Source organism: Ictalurus furcatus, chromosome 12, assembly GCF_023375685.1.
Source record: "Ictalurus furcatus strain D&B chromosome 12, Billie_1.0, whole genome shotgun sequence".
NCBI lineage: Eukaryota > Metazoa > Chordata > Actinopteri > Siluriformes > Ictaluridae > Ictalurus > Ictalurus furcatus.
Genome location: NC_071266.1, coordinates 27,967,141 through 27,987,423, shown reverse-complemented (window position 1 = coordinate 27,987,423; position 20,283 = coordinate 27,967,141). Strand labels below are relative to the sequence as shown.

Below are 20,283 nucleotides of genomic sequence, written 5' to 3'. Positions count from 1 at the left end.
TCAGTGTTAAAGTGAACAGATTTGTGCATTCTATGTGTGTGTGTAAGTCGGGGGAGTGGTGGGGCCCCTGGCATGGGAAGGGAGTGTGTACATGAGAGGCCATGAGTACACCGCACAGGTAAGGAAGAAACTCACCCACCCATGACTCAGCAGAAAAGAGAGATGTTGGGGTAATGCCTTCACTTATATGAACGCAGATAATAACAACTGCAATAATTTGCTGACTATGTACATAAATGAGTCAATTTCCATCCCTCCATCCATTTATCTATCTGTCCATATTTACTAAATAAGGAGTAAACACAATGGTAGAAAAACATGTTGGCCCTTTAGTGCAATGACACAAATGGTGACGTTCGCGGAAGGAGAAATAGACCAAAAAAAGATAATGGGTAATCCACGACTGCATTAAGTGGAAAAACTTGTGGACCGTTAGAAATAATGGGAGATTATGTAACTGGGATATGTGTGGAAGATTGTGGTAAGGACACACCCAAAAGGGAATTGTGTATGATTGATTAAAACTAGATATGGTGCCATGACGGAATGTATATAAAGAGAATTTGAACCGAAGGTACTTTGGTGCAGGCTACATTTTCATGTGGCATGTGTCCCTGGGACCAGTTCTGTTTGTTTGCTGACTGCTAAATAAACCATCTGAATGCAGTATTTGGGAGTTCTGCTGTGTTATTTCTCCCAAGAACAAATCAGATAGCTTAATTAAGTTTTTAGTTTAAATTTGTTACTAACAGCTAAAATGACATACAGTATTAAGCAGCCAATGGACCACCAAAAAAGGAAGGGAATGAGACAAAAGCAGGGAGCTATCTATAGGTCTACGACACACACACACACACACACACTCACATAGCCAGAAGCTGAGATGTATGAAAGATAAAACCAGAGAAAAGGAGAGGTAAAACACACAAGTCACAGATAAATAGGTAATATAACACACTTGCCCATGATTCAAATGATTAAATTCTATATCCAAAAGACAGCAGTAGAGATCCTCTCTGTCCAACGGCCAGAAACCAAATGTTGAACGAAACGGGAAGCATGGTTTTAAAAAACCCAAACTGGGTTTTCTTCCACTCCTCCATGGCGACATCACGGAGCTGGTGGATGTTAGAGACCTTGTGCTCCTCCACCTTCCGTTTGAGGATGCCTCACAGATGCTCAATAGGGTTTAGTCCATCACCTTCACCCTCAGCTTCAGCAAAATTTGAAAGGGAAAAAAAAAGCTCAGTGAAATGAATCATTTTTGACTGCAACAGTTACAAAAAAGTCAGCAAAATCCTGTAGGGACTGATTGATATAACACAAACCTAATGACCACCATACAAGTCCCCAGGGATGCAATGTAATGGGATTTTAAGAAACATGTATGTGCTATGAGCTATAACTTCACACCCGCATGATAGTCAGATTTATTTGAACAGTGAAAGTGTGTAGATTACAAAAATACTGTAATCTGTTGTATTTGGAAACTAAGGATGCACCGGATGTCCGGCAACCGAAATTATACGGCCGAAAATAGCAACAAAAAAAAGCCTGTTCGGGTGAATAAGCAAAAAGGCCAAGAATTTTAATTTCACTGCATCCCTATTGGAAACAAAGTTCCATCTTAATTTTCCAGAGTCAAAACACATTCAGTGCTTCAGCTTGAAAAAACATTGACGCCCAGAGCAAGGTCATCTTTGTATGGCCAGTATCTAAATTGTATAAACAGATTACAGTATTGTATTACAGTATTGTAGGAGACGTTTCCAAAAACAATCCCATAAATACATGGGAACAAAATCTAAAATTATTTAAGCATCTTGTATAATTTTATGTTTTCCAGATGTACCACTGCTCAGATTGTGGGAAGAGTTTTACTAAATGTGGTGATCTCCAAAAGCACGAGTGTATCCACACAGGGGAGAAGCCGTATCACTGTGGACAGTGTGGGAAGAGTTTTACTTACCAGAGTAATCTCCAAATACATCAGCGCATCCACACGGGAGAGAAGCCATATTACTGCTTACAGTGTGGAAAGAGTTTTACTCGTCAGAGTCATCTCCAAATACACCAGCGCATTCACACAGGAGAGAAGCCGTATCACTGTGGACAGTGTGAGAAGAGTTTTACTTCTCAGAGTTCTCTCCAAATACACCAGCGTATTCACACAGGAGAGAGGCCGTATCACTGTGGACAGTGTGGGAAGAGTTTTACTAGTCAGAATAGTCTCCAAATACACGAGCGCATTCACACAGGCGTAAAGCCGTATCACTGTGGACAGTGTGGGAAGAGTTTTACTCTCCAGGGTAATCTCAAACGTCACCAGCGCATTCACACAGGAGAGAAGCCGTATCACTGTGGACAGTGTGGGAAGAGTTTTACTCAAAAGAGTTATCTTCAAACACATCAGCGCATTCACACAGGAGAGAAGCCTCATCACTGTGGACAGTGTGGGAAAAGTTTTATTTGTCTGAGTAGTCTCAACCTTCACCAGCTCATTCACACAGGAGTAAAGTCGTATCACTGCTCGCAGTGTGGGAAGAGTTTTAGTCGAAAGAGAAGTCTCCAGCAGCACGAGCGTATTCACACAGGAGAGAGGCCGTATCACTGCCCCCAGTGTGGGAAGAGTTTTACTTGTCAGAGTCATCTCCAAGTACACCAGCGCATTCACACAGGCGTAAAGCCGTATCACTGTGGACAGTGTGGGAAGAGTTTTAGTCGAGAGAGTTATGTTCAAACACATCAGCGCATTCACACAGGAGAGAAGCCGTATCACTGTGAACAGTGTGGGAAGACTTTTATTTGTCTGAGTATTTTCAACAGTCACCAGCGCATTCACACAGGAGTAAAGCCGTACCACTGCTCGCAGTGTGGGAAGAGTTTTATTCAAAAGAGTAATCTCCGGCATCACGAGCGCATTCACACAGGAGAGAAGCCGTATCACTGCTCGCAGTGTGGGAAGAATTTTAGTCAAAAGAGTAGTCTCCGGCAGCACGAGCGCATTCACACAGGAGAGAAGCTGGATCACTGTGGACAGTGTGGGAAGAGTTTTACTAGTCAGAATAGTCTCCAAATACACCAGCGCGTTCACACAGGAGTAAAGCCGTATCACTGTGGACAGTGTGGGAAGAGTTTTACTAGTCAGAATAGTCTCCAAATACACCAGCGTATTCACACAGGAGAGAGGCCGTATCACTGTGGACAGTGTGGGAAGAGTTTTACTAGTCAGAATAGTCTCCAAATACACGAGCGCATTCACACAGGCGTAAAGCCGTATCACTGTGGACAGTGTGGGAAGAGTTTTACTCTCCAGGGTAATCTCAAACGTCACCAGCGCATTCACACAGGAGAGAAGCCGTATCACTGTGGACAGTGTGGGAAGAGTTTTACTCAAAAGAGTTATCTTCAAACACACCAGCGCATTCACACAGGAGAGAAGCCTCATCACTGTGGACAGTGTGGGAAAAGTTTTATTTGTCTGAGTAGTCTCAACCTTCACCAGCTCATTCACACAGGAGTAAAGCCGTATCACTGCTCGCAGTGTGGGAAGAGTTTTAGTCGAAAGAGAAGTCTCCAGCAGCACGAGCGTATTCACACAGGAGAGAGGCCGTATCACTGCCCCCAGTGTGGGAAGAGTTTTACTTGTCAGAGTCATCTCCAAGTACACCAGCGCATTCACACAGGCGTAAAGCCGTATCACTGTGGACAGTGTGGGAAGAGTTTTAGTCGAGAGAGTTATGTTCAAACACATCAGCGCATTCACACAGGAGAGAAGCCGTATCACTGTGAACAGTGTGGGAAGACTTTTATTTGTCTGAGTATTTTCAACAGTCACCAGCGCATTCACACAGGAGTAAAGCCGTACCACTGCTCGCAGTGTGGGAAGAGTTTTATTCAAAAGAGTAATCTCCGGCAGCACGAGCGCATTCACACAGGAGAGAAGCCGTATCACTGCTCGCAGTGTGGGAAGAATTTTAGTCAAAAGAGTAGTCTCCGGCAGCACGAGCGCATTCACACAGGAGAGAAGCCGTATCACTGTGGACAGTGTGGGAAGAGTTTTACTAGTCAGAATAGTCTCCAAATACACCAGCGCATTCACACAGGAATAAAGCCGTATCACTGTGGACAGTGTGGGAAGAGTTTTACTCGTCAGAGTAGTCTCCAAATACACGAGCGCATTCACACAGGCGTAAAGCCGTATCACTGTGGACAGTGTGGGAAGAGTTTTACTCTCCAGGGTACTCTCAAACTTCACCAGCGCATTCACATAGGAGAGAAGCCGTATTACTGTTCTACATTCTTAATGATGGCTTGACCTTTGCAGACCATATCTCAGCAACTGCAAGGTCCTGTAGGTTCATCCTTTACAACATCAAGAAAATCTGACCCTACCTCACCAAACAGGCTACACAGATATTAGTCCAGGCTCTTGTTATCTCTAAACTGGACTACTGCAACTCACTGCTTTCAGGCCTCTCAGCCAGCTCCATCAAACCCCTTGAGATGACTCAGAATGCTGCAGCGCGCCTCGTCTTCAACCAGCCCAAGAGAACCCATGTCACACCCCTCTTCATCTCCCTCCACTGGCTTCCTGTAGCTGCCCGCATCAAGTTCAAGGCCTTGATGCTCACCTACAAGACCTTGTCAGGAACAGCACCCTCCTACCTCAACTCTCTCCTGAAGGCCTACGTCCCCTCTCAATCTGCGATCGATTAGCGACCGACGTTTAGCAGTTCCAACTCAGCGTGGCGCAAGGTCCCTTTCCAAAACCTTCACACTAACTGTTCCTCAGTGGTGGAATGCACTTCCAATCTCAATCCGGACCGCAGAATCTCTCACCATCTTCAAAAAACAATTAAATACCCACTTCTTCAATGAACACCTAACAAACTCATAAAAAAAAATGCACTTACACCTCTACTCTGCACTTTGCTTCTTCTGGAATTCAATTAATAGATTTCATATGGTAGCACTTATTGTATTGTTCTCTGCTTGATATCGCTTTGCTTGTATCTTTCTCATTTGTAAGTCGCTTTGGATAAAAGTGTCTGCTAAGTGAATAAATGTAAAATGTACTGTGGACAGTGTGGGAAGAGTTTTAAGGAGGCTACATGTGCTGTAACATAAAGCCATCAGATCTCGACATGTGGATGTCAAATTAAGATGCATGTTTTTAATTTCCATTTTTTGAAGTGCGGTAAAGAGACATTCTGGCATAAAACTATTATATTATTTGCCATAGACTGTAGTATTCTGTAGCACTGACCTTTATTGCTTACTCTGGGTTTGATCAGAATTCATGATTCTATTTTGTTTTCCTGCTTTTCTGCAAATGCTACAATACCAAGCTTGGAATACACATTTACCCGGTGAGAATGCCCACTTTAATCGACCAATCCAGACCTCTGAGGGAGACGCATGACTCTGACATCTCCCTCTAACATGAGCAAACATCACCATAACACAGAGGCATTGTCTCATAAATATAACAACAGTTTTAAATAGGATTTTAAAGTTCCTCCATCAGGAGGAAACATAGTATTAATCTTCTTTCTCTTATTATGATTATTATTATTATTATTATTATATTTATTATTATAATTTTTTTTCTCCTTATTTCCTTCAAGTGCCCAATAACTCACGGTCTGAACGTTAAAAAGTTTTGAAATTTGGCACATTGATACTACCCCAGCTAACAGTTAAGTTGTGAAGATGTGATCAGACCATATTCATACAATGACGTGCCAGACTATTTTCCAGCGATGTAACTTTGTGATTCCTGTATTTGTTGTGCCGACATTATAGTTCTATGTTGTTGGAACATAGCGTGTATGTTTCATTGACCAAACTGGTATGTTGTAAAGAAGTAACCGTACTGGACCATATTAGTCACAGTGACATACCAAATATCATTCCAGGCATGTAGCCTTGTGATTCCCATATTCATTGTGGTGACGTTATAGCTTGTGGTATGTTTCTAGAATATAGTGAGTAGGTCCCAACGACCATGGTCAAGATCTTATAATTTAATCCTTTCAAATCCTTTCTCAGTGTTGGAAATAAAATAGACATGAAATAAACATGAGGGAGACCTAGTATGAGTAGTATGTAATTTTATTGACAATTCACTGGACTGACGTTCACCTAAGACACAACACACACAGATAAGCAATTGCGCAGGGGCATAACAATACATGTATTTGATTAGTGTGGCAGGCCTCAGAGCGTAGGTGGAGTATGTCTGCATGCTGGCAGAAGGTCAACTAAGAGACACACACACACATAGGCCTGGTGTGTATGCAGAAAACAGAAATTATTCTGTTTCATGAAAAAAACTATTATAGGGTAATCCACATGCAAGCCCTATGAAAAAGAAATGCAGAACAAACATAAAACTTACTCCTAATCTAGAGATGGTGTGTTTGAAAGTGTGGAGAATCCTTTCTCAGTAAAAATCCAGTCAGGAGTGACAAAGAAAAAGTCAGGTTATTTTTAAAGAGTGAAACAAGACAAACTATAAGGAGCCAAGCTGCACCTGTGTGATAAGGGTCTCTGGGAACTGCGAACAAGGTCACTCAACAGTGCCAATTGGCATACATAATGGTGTTTTGTGGACAGTTAACTCTAAACATATTGGTGTCTGGGTCATCCCGACCCTAAGAAAACCGTATCACCCATGGGACGTCTCAACTGTGTGGATCTCATGCAACAATAAACTTGGACCCTTGCCTCTCCTCACTCACGGGCCTGATGTCTTCTTTGTCCTTTAAACTGGTTAATATATGTGAGTATCTGTTTCTGTGTTAAATATTAATTGTCTTTGATATTGATATTAAATATTAATTCGTCTAATAGGCAAAAATTGATGCAGCAGCCGCCTCACAAGTCTCTCGGTCGTGCGCAAATTAACAAAACAGGGCATTTAATTATAAAATTAAGTTTGAAAGACAAAAATACAACACATTCCACACCTAGAGTGACATTAAAATTTACAAGTGGAAAATTTTCTGATGAAGAGATTTATAACGCTTACCTTTTCCTCATCGTCCATCTGTCTGTTGGAAATCAATGGTTACTGGCAAAATTAGGTGTATGCGCAGTACTCCAGTTTAAAATTCAAAGAGAAGTCTTGTGCCTTCATTAAAAAATCTCATATTCACAAATATATATTATTACGAATAATCTCCATTTACTAAGCAAGATGTTTGGTAGTTGTTGTAAATTGCCCTTTTGCTATTCGCTATTGATGCATGACAAATAATACTAAAAGATAAAGAAAATCTGACTTTTTTAAAAACGTTTTGCTTAAGTAAAATGTTTGATACGTTTAGAATATTTTATAGTTATAGTAGCAGAAATGAATTCAAAATAATGTTGAAGTAGCTTTGTAGAAGCACAAAGTAATTCTCGAAAATTCTCACTGACTCTGGATTTTTCTCTAAAATGATTATTTGTGGAAAACCACAAAAATGAACATCTGCCACTGATCCAAATGCATCGAAATGTTGTATCTGTGGGATACATTTCTCTAGCATGTCAATTTTAATAGTCCGCACTCTTGAGGAGGAATCCGCCATTTGCTGCTTACAGCTATATTTTTATTTATTACTGAAATTTCTATTACTTTAATAGTTGAACTCAACAGACTGGACACACAGTGAGCAGAGACAGTCTCATAGATCTCTCTGATGATTGACAGCACAACACTGGGGTCCAATCTGTAGAGGTTACAAACACATCTATAAATAAATTTAACTATAAATATTATTCTTCTGTTAAATCAATACAGGTGCGACAGTTATTTTTATTTATTCATTTTCTTTCTACAAGGTTTACTAATGATTCATTTTTCTCAAAATGAGCCTAAAAGTATTAAGTAAGCATGTTATTTGTTCCACATTGAAGATTTGTCCATTAGATAATGTTAAGATCTAGCTTTATTTGATAAAGTTAATAGTGTATCTTATCATCAATATTGTTTACTTATGTCATTATTGGTGCATTAATATGTGGTACATTTCTATTCCAGACACCACACATATAGTAAAAGGTGTCTTTGAAAGCATGTGTACCTGATCACATGATGTTGACTATTAAAGATGATCAGACAGCCATAAGAGTTGCTTCATCTTGAATCAGACTCACATTACTCAAATCGGTGTTCATGTGGATGTGACTTCATCTATTCTTTTACTTAGCTTTGAGTCTTTGGAACTTAATACAGACTCTGAAAAATCCAGGCAAAATTCACTATACATTAGTATTTCTGTTCAAAATAATAATTAGATTCAGTTCAGGAAGGATGCTAATGAGTTATGTACAGTAGGTATCTAATATTGTCTAATAATGCATTATTCAAATGTAAGCAGATAAACATTTTAGATGTAACCCACCTACATTATAAAAAAAAAAAAACAAAGCTCTGGGTTAAAAACAACCGAAATTGGGTTATCTTTAGCCCAACAGCTGGGTAAATATTATACAAAACGTATTTTGGGCTAAACAAACCCATCAAGTTGGGTTGTTAATTTTAACCAAGCAATTGGGTTGTTTATCAACCCAAATGATGGTATCATTTTTACAGAAGCTTCTTATCATGTTACTGTGATCATGGATGGCATTGTGGGATCACTGAAATGTACTTTTGTTTCTGGACAAGACTGTCCTTAATTAACTTGGCCTTTTTGTGCATCTGGGTCTAATCTTGGTTCTTTATATTTTCTTTACTGTGTTCTTTTATTTCTATTTATATATTAAATAAATAACAATGATGTAATTTCTTGGCAGAGCTCTAATCAGAAGAGGAGGGCAAGAGTTCTATAAGGCCTAACTTATTTCATGAGGGAGAATCCAAGCAACTTTATTTATTTATTTTTACATATGTGAAATAAGAGGGTAAATATTGTTTTTATTTATTTATCTCAGTAGCAGTATTTTTCCCCCTAGTGTGTAGAAGTACAATGAATGATGTCCTCTCGGTCTTTTCTCTCTGTCTTTTCTTGTCCCCTTAGCCAACTGATGTGGAAGTCATAAGGGAGTTAAGGTTGGCATCCTGAAGCAGAACGTATGCTTCACTTTTTACGTGTACACTAGGAACAGTGTACAGTATGTGTAACTATAATGTTGCCATCAGCAGAGTATGCACGTACTGTACGCACACCGCCCAGTTTTTCTAACTGTGCGTACTTTGTGCACGCAGGTTGCACATGCGCATTTAATTCTTTTGCACTATTTAGTTGTTCCACATGGTGGCAACAGTGACCCAAGGCCGTTGACTCTCAAATTAGTTGAAGGAAAAAATGGAATAAACGGAAAAGACAGAAATGACTGCAGGTTATAAAGTACCTGCATGTGTATAATTCTAGCCTTAAAGTGTTTGGCTTAACGGATTTGGAGATGGGTGTTAATTGTGGTGAGATTGCCCAAGCATTGTTCGTGTTGTTGTGATTCTTCTTGGTTGGCATCCTTCACACCAAAAGCACTGCTTTACTGCTCTGCACTGACTTTTGTAGGCCAGGAAGAGTAGTGCAAGTTGTCATAATGCACATGTGTTGACCGCCTGTACACTCGCACAGGTCAAATGGATCGTGAGGCTATCAGATACCAGAGGCTTGACTGAGAGTGAGGATACCAGACATGATGGTTACTTCCCAGCTGATGACCTGAATGTTGCTGTGATACTGGAAGGGGAGATTGCTGTTTCAGAGCTAAAAGATGTTCATAATGCTCTTCCTATACTGCTTGGACTACTCTATGTTCTGAATATTGACCGGAAGGAGCGGCACAGGAAGGATCTACTCGAGTTGATGCTGTTTTTTCCCTATTTTTTTTAAAAATCAATCATTAAACCTACCACTCCTCACTATTATAATGTATGAACATATCGCTGAGACTATTTTTCAGAACATTGCGATATCACTAGTTTTCATCAAATATCACGAACATCCGATACCAGCTTGTAGACTGTTACCATCGTTCTAGCTGGCTACTGCTAGTCTTGTTTACATTTCTTCCCACTCATCCACTGCTGCTCACAATGGTGAATGTCTGATGTTGGTCTACCTTTGGGTGCAGGTGAGGATGCATTCGAGTTGTACATGTTGGAGTTGGAGTTGGAGACCTTGGAGAAGCAGATCTGTGACCTGCTAGAAAAGTAGGCCCAGCTGCGCAAGCAGAGAGCCCTGCTTGAGACATCTCCCACTGACGCTCACAAGTACAAGGTAAGCTTACAGCTTGGTACAATAACTCCCCCACCTCTACCCTGTGTGTTTCTCTGCACAGGGGCCATGCACCCAGGAACCTGGATGCACCAGCAGCGGAAGGCGCGGGCCAGACCCCGGGAGAGGACCTCTCCCCCAGTCTTCTAATTCTCCACCAGGAACTTCTTCACTCATCTCCGCGAGACCAAACCTAATGCCGTGATCATCGGAGACTCCATTGTTCAGAATGTCTGCGTCACTTCAACCCACTGTTGTTCTAGTGCTGGTGTTCTCGATGATGCTGTGCAGGTACCCGTGATCCTGGAGGATGACGAGAGCATTGGAGCTGTTGTGCTGCATGTGGTGGTGAACGACATCAGGCTGCAGCAGACTGAAATCCTGAAGTGGTTTCAACAAGGTAACCACTCGTCAACAAGGCGACCTCGGGGCCCCAGCTGCTGAGGAAACCACCCCACTGTCCTGTGCCACTGAGGAAGTGGTTCCGCTGTCTCGTCCCGCCGAGGAAGCTGTCCCACTGTCCAGTCCCGCAGAGGATGTCTCTCCGCGTTCCAGCACCCTAGAGGACATCTCTCCGTGATCCAGCCCCAAAGAGGACGTCTCTCAGAGAAGAAGCGAAAGTTGTTTAAGATTAACAAATGGATGTCAGGGTGATATACAGAACATCATATCATTTTCAGCAGAAGAGGGAACTGAGACAGCCCACATTTCCACTTACTCAAAACTCTGGTTTTGTGCCACCTATAAAACGTTAGTGACAGTCAGTCCCCTCTCCATTTGATTTCAATAAACAGAATCAAGCATAAATGTTTCATTATAATGTCTTCAGACAAGATGTTTATTTGTAACATTCCAAACTAGTATGAGCAGGATTAAAGTATCATGGGCAACGTGTACGGGTGGGATTGGGGGATTAAGTAAGTGTCTGGTGTATAAGTGGATGTGGGGGGTATTAGTGAGTGAGTGGTGAGGAAAGTGTGGTGGCATGAGTGGGTTTGTGGGGTATGGGTAGATGTATGGTTGTGGGAGGTTTAGTGAATGTATGTTGATGAGGAGGGGGGCAGTAAGTATAGGTGTGTCACACAGTGCAGATCTTAGGTGTAGTGTAAGTTGCTCTGTTTCTTTCTGACATTCAGTGTGTTCTCTCTTCTCACTGCCCACAACACCCCACCCGCCACTCTAATGACACACACACGCACGCACGCGCACACATTCAGATGTCTGCTACTGTAATTAACCATGTTTTTTTTTCCATTGAAACATCCCAATTCAAACTTGCCAGGAGTGGACAAGGCATACTGGGGGTTAGTGTTAAATCTGGGGGTTAGTGTTAAGTCTCAGTCAGTCCAGCAGTTTTTATATGCATCTCTAAAATTGTCTGCTGAATGGGAGTCAAAGAAAAATAAACTTATAGGTATAGGACTACAGGGGTGAAAAAGAGATATAAAATGAAAAGTTTAAGCGGGGTAGGCAAGTTACAATTTAAGTTAATTGAAAATAAAATGTAAGAATTCATTACATTTGACAGAATCACATTAAACAGAAATAGACAAAATGATGGATGGGGTTAGTTCTGAAATTACTTCACATTCACATGTGATACTAATGTTGTTATTTATTATTATATAAAGACTATGTCTGTTTCACTTGTGATTTGTGTACAAGTCTATTGAATACTGAAATTTTTTTAATAAAAAAGCTGACTATATTTGGTCAAACAACTTATGGTGAATATATTTGTTCAGACAATATTTTAATCTGGTATGATTCACAGCATGCTACAGATTATATGTTCTAATTTATTTGTGTATCCAGTTTAATCATTTTGTTGTAGAATTTTTCCGATATAATTTAGATTATGAACAACTGAAATAAGTAGTTATGCTATGCTACCAAGCCTGCCTGACTACCCCTGTAATTAACCTTATCAGTAGATAGAACTAATAAAACAATCTAATTAGTAAATAGGCAAGTTGAACACCAGCTTGATGGGGAAAAAAGCTGACCATCATTTAAAACCATCTGAACACCAACGTGGCCAGGCTGGTAGACCTGCTTAAACCAGGTACATCCAGCTTAAACCAGCAAAAACCAGTCTAGGATGGCGTTAGTATTTTTTTTTTTTTTCTTTTCAGTTTTTATATCAAGAAGGGACAATGTTTGGTGAGTGGAATCCGGTTCAGCTAACAAAATCGATAGACAAACTGCTGGGTAAGGTCAAAAGTGCTAAAATATTGAGAAGTGGATCGCTATTGATTATTTGTAGAAATAAAGTCCAGCAAGGGAAAGCCATGCAACTGAATAAAATAGATGGCAAGAGAGTTAGATTTTCGTTGATTGGGTATAAAAAATGGGTTCGTGGAGTTATCTCAGGGATACCTACAGGTGTTACAGAGGAACAAATAAAAAAATAATGTTTCGGGGCAAAAGTACTAGAAGTAAAATGTCTTAAAATAACTAGAAATGGTGAGAAATGCAACAGCCTGCCGTTAATACTACACTCAGTGTAGTATTAAGACTGTTCAATATGGTATGGAATACAGGAAAAATCCCACTAGTATGGAAACAGGCAGTTATAGTGCCAATACTCACACCTGGCAAAGACCCGTCAGATCCTGCAAGCTATAGACCCATAGCATTAACGTCACAGTTAGGGAGAACTATAGAGGTGATGATTACTGATAGATTAGACCATTACATAAAAAGTAAAGATCTTCTCTCACTGGATCAGTCAGGATTTCGTAAAGGGAGGGGGACGATGGATTCTGTATTATGCCTAGAGTCAGAAGTTAGGAAAGCCCAAACTAACAAAGAAAGTGTAATTGCTGTATTTTTTGTGATGTTGAAAAAGCATATGGTATGCTTTGGAAGGATGGACTTCTATTTAAGCTAGGCAAATTAGGAATAAATGGTAAGATGTATAATTGGGTATTAGACTTGCTGAACAGAAGAACAATAGAAGTTAGAGTAGGTGCAGAATATTCAAATAGATATGTAGTGGAAAATCGTACCCTGCAAGGCAGAGTATGTAGCCCAATACTGTTTAATATTATGATTAATGACATATTTGATCAGGTTGGAGGAAATATAGGTAAGTCGCTTTATGCGGATGATGGGGCAATATGGGTTAGGGGTTGAAATGTAGAATATTTAAGAAATAAAATGCAACATGCAATAGGGAAAGTAGAACAGTGGGCAAATGAATGGGGATTTAAACTATTAATTTCAAAACCACAAGGTATATATTTTTCTAAACTACACACACTGCAATACACAAGAGACGGTAAAACACATTCTGTTAGACTGCAAAAGATATGAGCAGGAAAGAACTGGACTAGAGATGCAAATTGGAAAGAAAAACATGACACTAAAGAACTTGCTGGGGGAAAAAAATCTGTGAAAATGTACCGTCCCCTAATGAACTATGTAAAAAATAGTGGGATAAGTGAAAGACTTTAGTAACCTAGTATGAATAAGTAGTATATAGTGTTTTTTCCCCTGCTAATCTGCTGCCCACACTCCAGTTCAGTAGGTGGCGGTAATGCACCTTCAGTTGGTTTGCCAACCGCCATTAAAACAAGAAGAAGAAAAAGAACGAAGAAAGAAGCTCTTCTTTCTCCACACGGGCTTCGGATCTCTGATACTCTGCGTAACACCACTAAAGGTGAGTTGATCTGAAACTTACCACCTGGGCTGCTCGGTTAACAGGTTAGTGGAGATTCTGGAGTCATGAATCTCTGTATTTTTCTTCCAGTGTCCTGATTCTTTACACCTCTTATAATGAAATCAGAGTCCAGACGCCGCTCTTTAGGAAAATCTCCACAGACTCCTGCTGCTACTGGCTCAAAGGTAAAGTTTACTCATGTGTCTGATTTCTCTTTTAGTTTTTAAGCTCTGAGAACTTATTTATAATTAAGTAACCTTTACAACACTATATACAACAAGCAGAAGACTTCAGGTCAGGACTCACACTTTATGTGGTCTTCAGATTATTAATAAAGGAACTGATTTCATTGCATGTTTCTGTTGGAAATTCTGAAACAATTAGCAGATTAGCAAACCAAAAGACATTAGACGGAAATGTGTAACACTTGTTAGATAGTGTCGTGGATTCTTCTTCAGCAAAAAGCTCTCTAAGAGTCTCGGGGTTTTGATGTGAAAAGATGGACTTTATTATTTGCACAACAAATCTGCGCTGGTCTGCAGATCAACTCCCTTACTTATGCTTTTATACAATTCTAAAACACTCATCTCATCAGGTGGGTTTATTTATGTATTTATTCAATCCATTAATTTATTTATTCACCACCATTAATTAATTAATTCTAAGGCTTGGGCCTCTGTTCTTACATTGTTTTTTTATGGTGGTGTGGTACAGCCAGCTCTCTTTTTAAATAAAGATTATATTCCAGAAATATTACATTTGTTCCCAGCATGAACAGGTACCAGTATACTGATTAACATTAGGTCATCATCTTTAAGCATAAGCTTTAATGGATTAACTCATTTCATTGATTATAACTTGTTGATAATCTTTCACAACTTATACTTTGGTTATACATGAGTGAGTTATACTTTAATTAAAATATTCAGTAATAGATGTGGGTGAAAATAGGGTCTTAGTAAGGTTTTGTTCAGAAGACTTTGTTTTTGTGGTGGAACAGAATATTTATGCACATGTTTATAGTTTTGTAGAAATTAACGAAAATACACAATATTGTTCCAATGTTTGGTGTCAGTGTTGTTTCAGATACATCTATAAAATGATTGCAATATGATTCTAGTGTTAAAGACTTAGGTTTCCTAACAATTTATATATATTTATATATGTATGAGCCTACATCCCAACAAAAAAAAAAATCCCAACAAATGCCTGTTATGATTGTGAGAAACATGAATCTTTTTCCCGGCTTTGATTTTCTCACAAATGCAGCTGGGTAACGTCCTCTTCCAAACCAACAGATGGTGCTATTGGTTAATTTTTACTAGTCTCTCGAGCGAAGCATTACAACACGCATTGCATTACATTACACCAGGGATACAACCATCAAAATGAGAGGGGAACAGGTGAGGTTCTTTCAGTAAATGACTAATGAAACCTTTCCTTTTTTGTGTGTAAAAATGTTATTTCTACATCTAGACAGCCAGCCACATTACCATTACAAATGCTGGCTATATTTTCTCAAAGATTTTTAGAATGGATTGTATTTATTTGTGAAATATGATGTAGGTTAATATTTTTATGTATATATGTTTGTGAAACACAGGACATATTTGTTACACCTCTGCGTTTTTTGTAAAATTCCAGTCTGTATTTGCTTATCGCTTTGTTTGAGAGTCGAGTTTTCCTTTGCAAAGCAGATTGTGTTTGTTTGCAAAATGGTAGATTTATTTGTTTTGTATTGGCACAAATTTATGTCCATAATGTGAGCTGTAGGACCAGAGTGCTGTAAACTTTCTGCCACTTATGGATAATATCCACAATTTCAGACAAGAGTGCTGAATGGATGCCATTTATTCCAGTCCATTTTACTTCCACAGACAAACAAAAGAATAATGTCTGAGTCAGCAGATTAAAAAAATCAGAATACCCCCCCCCCCCCTTTGCATTTGTGAAATGCAAGACAGTTTCACTAATTATCCAGTTATCTGCAAAAGAAACAATCCAGGTTGCATTGCAAATTTTTTTTTTTTTGGGTGGGGGAACTCAGCCTGGTTTTGGCATTAGTAAAATTGGACTGCAATCAATTGAATTACGTGACAAATCTAAAATTACAAAGCTGTTACAGCCATTAAAGGTGGGTGATTGTGTGGCCAAGCTGTATTACAGTATTGTCTGAGACGTTTCCAAAAACAATTCCATACATACATGGGAACAAAATCTTAAATTATTTAAGCATCTTGTATAATTTTGTTTTCCAGATGTACCAATGCTCAGATTGTGGGAAGAGTTTTACTAAGAGTGGTGATCTCCAAAAGCACGAGTGTATCCACACAGGGGAGAAGCCATATCACTGTGGACAGTGTGAGAGGAGTTTTACTTGCCAGAGTAATCTCCAACGGCATGAGCGCATCCACACGGGAGAGAAGCCATATTACTGCTCACAGTGTGGGAAGAGTTTTACTCGTCAGAGTACTCTCCGAATACACCAGCGCATTCACACAGGAGTAAAGCCGTATCACTGTGGACAGTGTGGGAAGAGTTTTATTTGTGGGACTACTCTCAAATGTCATCAACGTATTCACACAGGGGAGAAGCCATATTACTGCCCCCAGTGTGGGAAGAGTTTTACTCGTCAGAGTAATCTCCGAATACACCAGCGCAGTCACACAGGAGAGAAGCCGTATCACTGTGGACAGTGTGAGAAGAGTTTTACTTCCCAGAGAAATCTCCAAATACATCAGCGCAGTCACACGGGAGAGAAGCCGTATCACTGTGTACAGTGTAGGAAGAGTTTTACTTGCCAGAGTACTCTCCAAATACACCAGCGCATTCACACAGGAGAGAAGCCATATCAATGTGGACAGTGTGGGAAGAGGTTTAGTCAAGAGATTCATCTTCAGACACATCAGCGCATTCACACAGGAGAGAAGCCGTATCACTGTGGACAGTGTGGGAAGAGTTTTAGTCAAGAGAGTAATCTCCAGCAGCACAAACGCATTCACACAGGAGAGAAGCCGTATCACTGTGGACAGTGTGGGAAAAGTTTTCGTGACCAGAGTACCTTCCGCAGACACCAGCAAAGTCATACAGGACAGAAGCTGTACCTCTGTGGACAATGTGGACGGAGCTATACTCATTCAAGTTCTTTAAGGACACACAAGTGCTCTAACATAAAGCCGTCAGATCTTGACATGTGAATTTTTTCAAAGGGAGGTCAAGGGACATTCGGACAAAACTATAACATTATATTATTTGTCATGGACTGTAGTATTCTGCTGCATGGGACTTTCTTGCTGGGTTTTTAGAAGGATTCATGATTTTATGTTTTCCTGTTTTCCCCCGAAACACTAATACCAAGCATGGAATACACATATTTAACCAGTGGGAATGCCCACTTTAATCGACCAATCCAGACCTCTGAGTGAGACACATGACTCTGACATCTCCCTCTAACATGAGCAAACATCACCATAACACAGAGGCATTGTATCATAAATATAGCAAGCTTTTTTTTTTTTTTTTTTAAATGCGAGCTAGTTGTTGTTTTCTAAAATGTCACTTTTGTGGCTCATTTCTGTATTTCTTTACGAATTCCAATCTGATCCTCTGATTCTTACTGCTGATGAGTGGTTTGTGTGTTGTGGTATGGCCTCTATATTTCTGCACTTGAACTCTTCTTCAATTGGTGGATTGTTATACCTTCACCCCTGCCTTGTGAACGCTATTGATGTCACTAACTGTTGTTTTTGGGTTTGTAATGTTTGGTGCTGTTGTTTTCCTTGGCTGACCTGTTCCATGTGTTTTTTTTTTCCAAATTGTTATAATCGCTATACCTAATGCTTGTGCAATGGCTCTGATAGATTTTCCTTCTTTTCTCAGTTTCAGAATGGCTTGATTTTCTCTGTGTTGGCCTATCCTTTTTAACAAGGAAAAGCCTAAGGCTCAGACCAAGAGTAGACATTCAAAGCTCATAATTCTCGAAACATTCAATGTTATAGATCCTACCTGGCCAGAAGGAACCACCTACCAGTCACTTGTTCCAATAATTTTGATTAATTGAAAAATAAATGGGTTCAATTAAAAGGTGCCATGTTCTAAGTTGTGTCACACCATAGATTTAAATATCAAGTAATAAAAGCAGAAACTCAGATCTGTACTCTCATAGTCATCTTTTTATGTCAAACTTAAATGTCTTTAGTGTATAGTGAAAACAACAGAATTGGTCTTGCTGTTCCAATACTTTTTTTTTGTGGAATGAGTTATCTTGTTTTAGACATACTTAGAAAATAATATTATAAATAATCAGTTACATTCTGTTAAGTGTAGAAAGAAAATTGAGGATTGTTTTTTTTTTTTTTTTTCTTTGTCTCTTTAAAAAAAAAAAGGACAAAATTCCATTGTTTTTGTAAGTCTCTTCAGTGGTGTATTGTGCTCAGATTTTATTTATGTATTAAACATTTTATGGACAACCATGGTGTTGTCTGTTGTGAAATGATGATGATGATAATAATAATAATAATAATAATAATAATAATAATATTAATAATAATAATATGGTAAGGATGTCTAAAACAGGTTAAAAGAGGAACTCTACTGAGTTGTCAATACACTTTTAATCGGTTCACAAATGAACATTTAAGGTTCCCCCACAGTTCAAAAAGTTCATTTTTTTAAGCTTCTCTTGTTAGAGAGTATGCCACATAAATTTGTTAGCTTAATCAAACTAATTTCTGCCATAATAAGCAAGCAAGATCATAGGCAAGCTAGTGGATTTTTTATTTAAAAATCATTAAACAAATCATTAACACACGTTGTTGGATTCAAACAAACCGTATATAGAATGTCAAATTTTAAAATTGCTAACCCTAAGTAATGATTTGAGAATTACAACAAAGATAAAAGCTACTTACATTTGTAGCCGGGGGATCCGGCAAGATGGCGAACCTAGTGCATATGCTTTATAACGATGCTTTATAACATAACAATGGTCTAGATTTAAGGCACTTGGGTTTATGGATAACACTTACCTAAAATAAAGAAGTTATTTAACACAAACTGAGTATAACCATCTTCCATTATTATACCAAGTGTTATTGTTTCTAATGAATGGAGTTAACCAATTAATGGTTTTTTTTTTTGTTTTTTTTTTTTTGTTTTTTTTTTTGCCAAATTATACGTCATACCAGAAAATGGAACTGTATAAAGAATTGAAAAAAGGTGGTCCATTTACTCTATTTCAGAATTACAAAAATTCTGAATGCACTCCAAAGTTTTCTATCATGGCTGTGAGATTGTTAATGGCCTCAAAAAAGTTTGCATTGGTGTAAGGCTGGTGCCAAGATGTCTGAACCTGGAGAGAACTGCTCTCTGAGAAAGGACTCTCATGGGAATCAATACTCGATCTCTCTCCCATAGAATTAGCATCTTCACCTGAGATAGCACATCATGTTGAGTGGAGACTGGAAGATCCTCACTACATTGTTTCCTATTTCTCTCACCACACCCTTCTCTCCCTGTGTCACGATCACCTTAAACACACCCAAGGTCTATATGCATTACATAACACATTTTAATGTGAATAAGATGTTTACTATACATGTTTGCTATCATATAAAAGTTCTCAGCGTGTCTGGAAAATATGGTCTCATTCCCTCAACGGCAGCTCAAATAAAAATATTCCATGCCTTTAAAGGCATACCCTCCCAGGGTCCCTCACTCAAATTACCTCTATGTAAATAAGGTACATCCTTCCACAAACATCAAAATATAATCACAAACACCACTATTTGGTGGACCCACAGAGCATCTGGGTATTTAGGGGAGAGCTTTCCAAAGATTCAGGGAATCTGTAGACTGATCTCCTGCACAATTTCTCTGTGTAGTTTTCTATACAAGGCATACAAGTTTTGACTTTCCTATGTTGTTGTATTTTTATTTTTTATTATGGTTTGAATTTGATTGGAAATGTAATGCTGAAAGTAATTCTTTCTTTCTTCTTCTTCTTCTTCTTCTTCTTATTATTATTTGTAGTAGTAGTAGCAGTATTGTATTTGGGTGTGTTCATGTCTGGTTACATAAATTGTTAGACTTGATTATATTCTGACTTATTCTGAAATGATTGTCTCTAGTAGGTTACGTTAAGTCATTGTTACCACAAATCTGCAACCAGGTTAGTACAGGCTAAAATCCAGGTTTAGGTGGAGCATTGGGGCATGCCAACTGAGATGTTAGAGTCCAGGCTAACAACTTGGCCATAAGTTAAGTGTACTTAGCGTGTACAGGGTCGATAAGGAATTTCTGTTTAGGACAGCAATTTTATCGACCAAATCTAAATAGGATGAAGTCTAAACCTCTGGTTATTGTAATATTTCCTCTAGTTCATGTGTACATAGGAAACTA

The 20,283-nt window shown here is 39.0% G+C and overlaps 1 protein-coding gene and 1 long non-coding RNA gene across 3 annotated transcripts in view; both read left to right on the top strand.

Annotated features, from left to right (window-relative positions):
- LOC128615557 (zinc finger protein 850-like) overlaps window positions 1-19,041 on the top strand; it is a 20,525-nt gene extending 1,484 nt beyond the window's left edge. Inside the window, exons 2-3 of one of the 2 annotated variants that reach the window (XM_053637750.1) lie at window positions 1,847-4,284; window positions 16,118-19,041. In XM_053637750.1, coding sequence (XP_053493725.1) covers window positions 1,847-4,284; window positions 16,118-17,081 — 3,402 coding nt within the window. In that variant the 3' untranslated portion in view covers window positions 17,082-19,041. Of the gene's footprint in view, window positions 1-1,846; window positions 4,513-16,117 lie in introns of those variants that run through there. The other variant, XM_053637749.1, reaches the window with a different exon arrangement.
- On the top strand, window positions 13,859-15,762 carry LOC128615641 (uncharacterized). The gene is made up of 3 exons (XR_008387242.1): window positions 13,859-13,884; window positions 13,975-14,069; window positions 15,154-15,762. It is a non-coding gene; the product is annotated as an uncharacterized LOC128615641 (long non-coding RNA).
- Window positions 19,042-20,283: the final 1,242 nt, after the last annotated feature.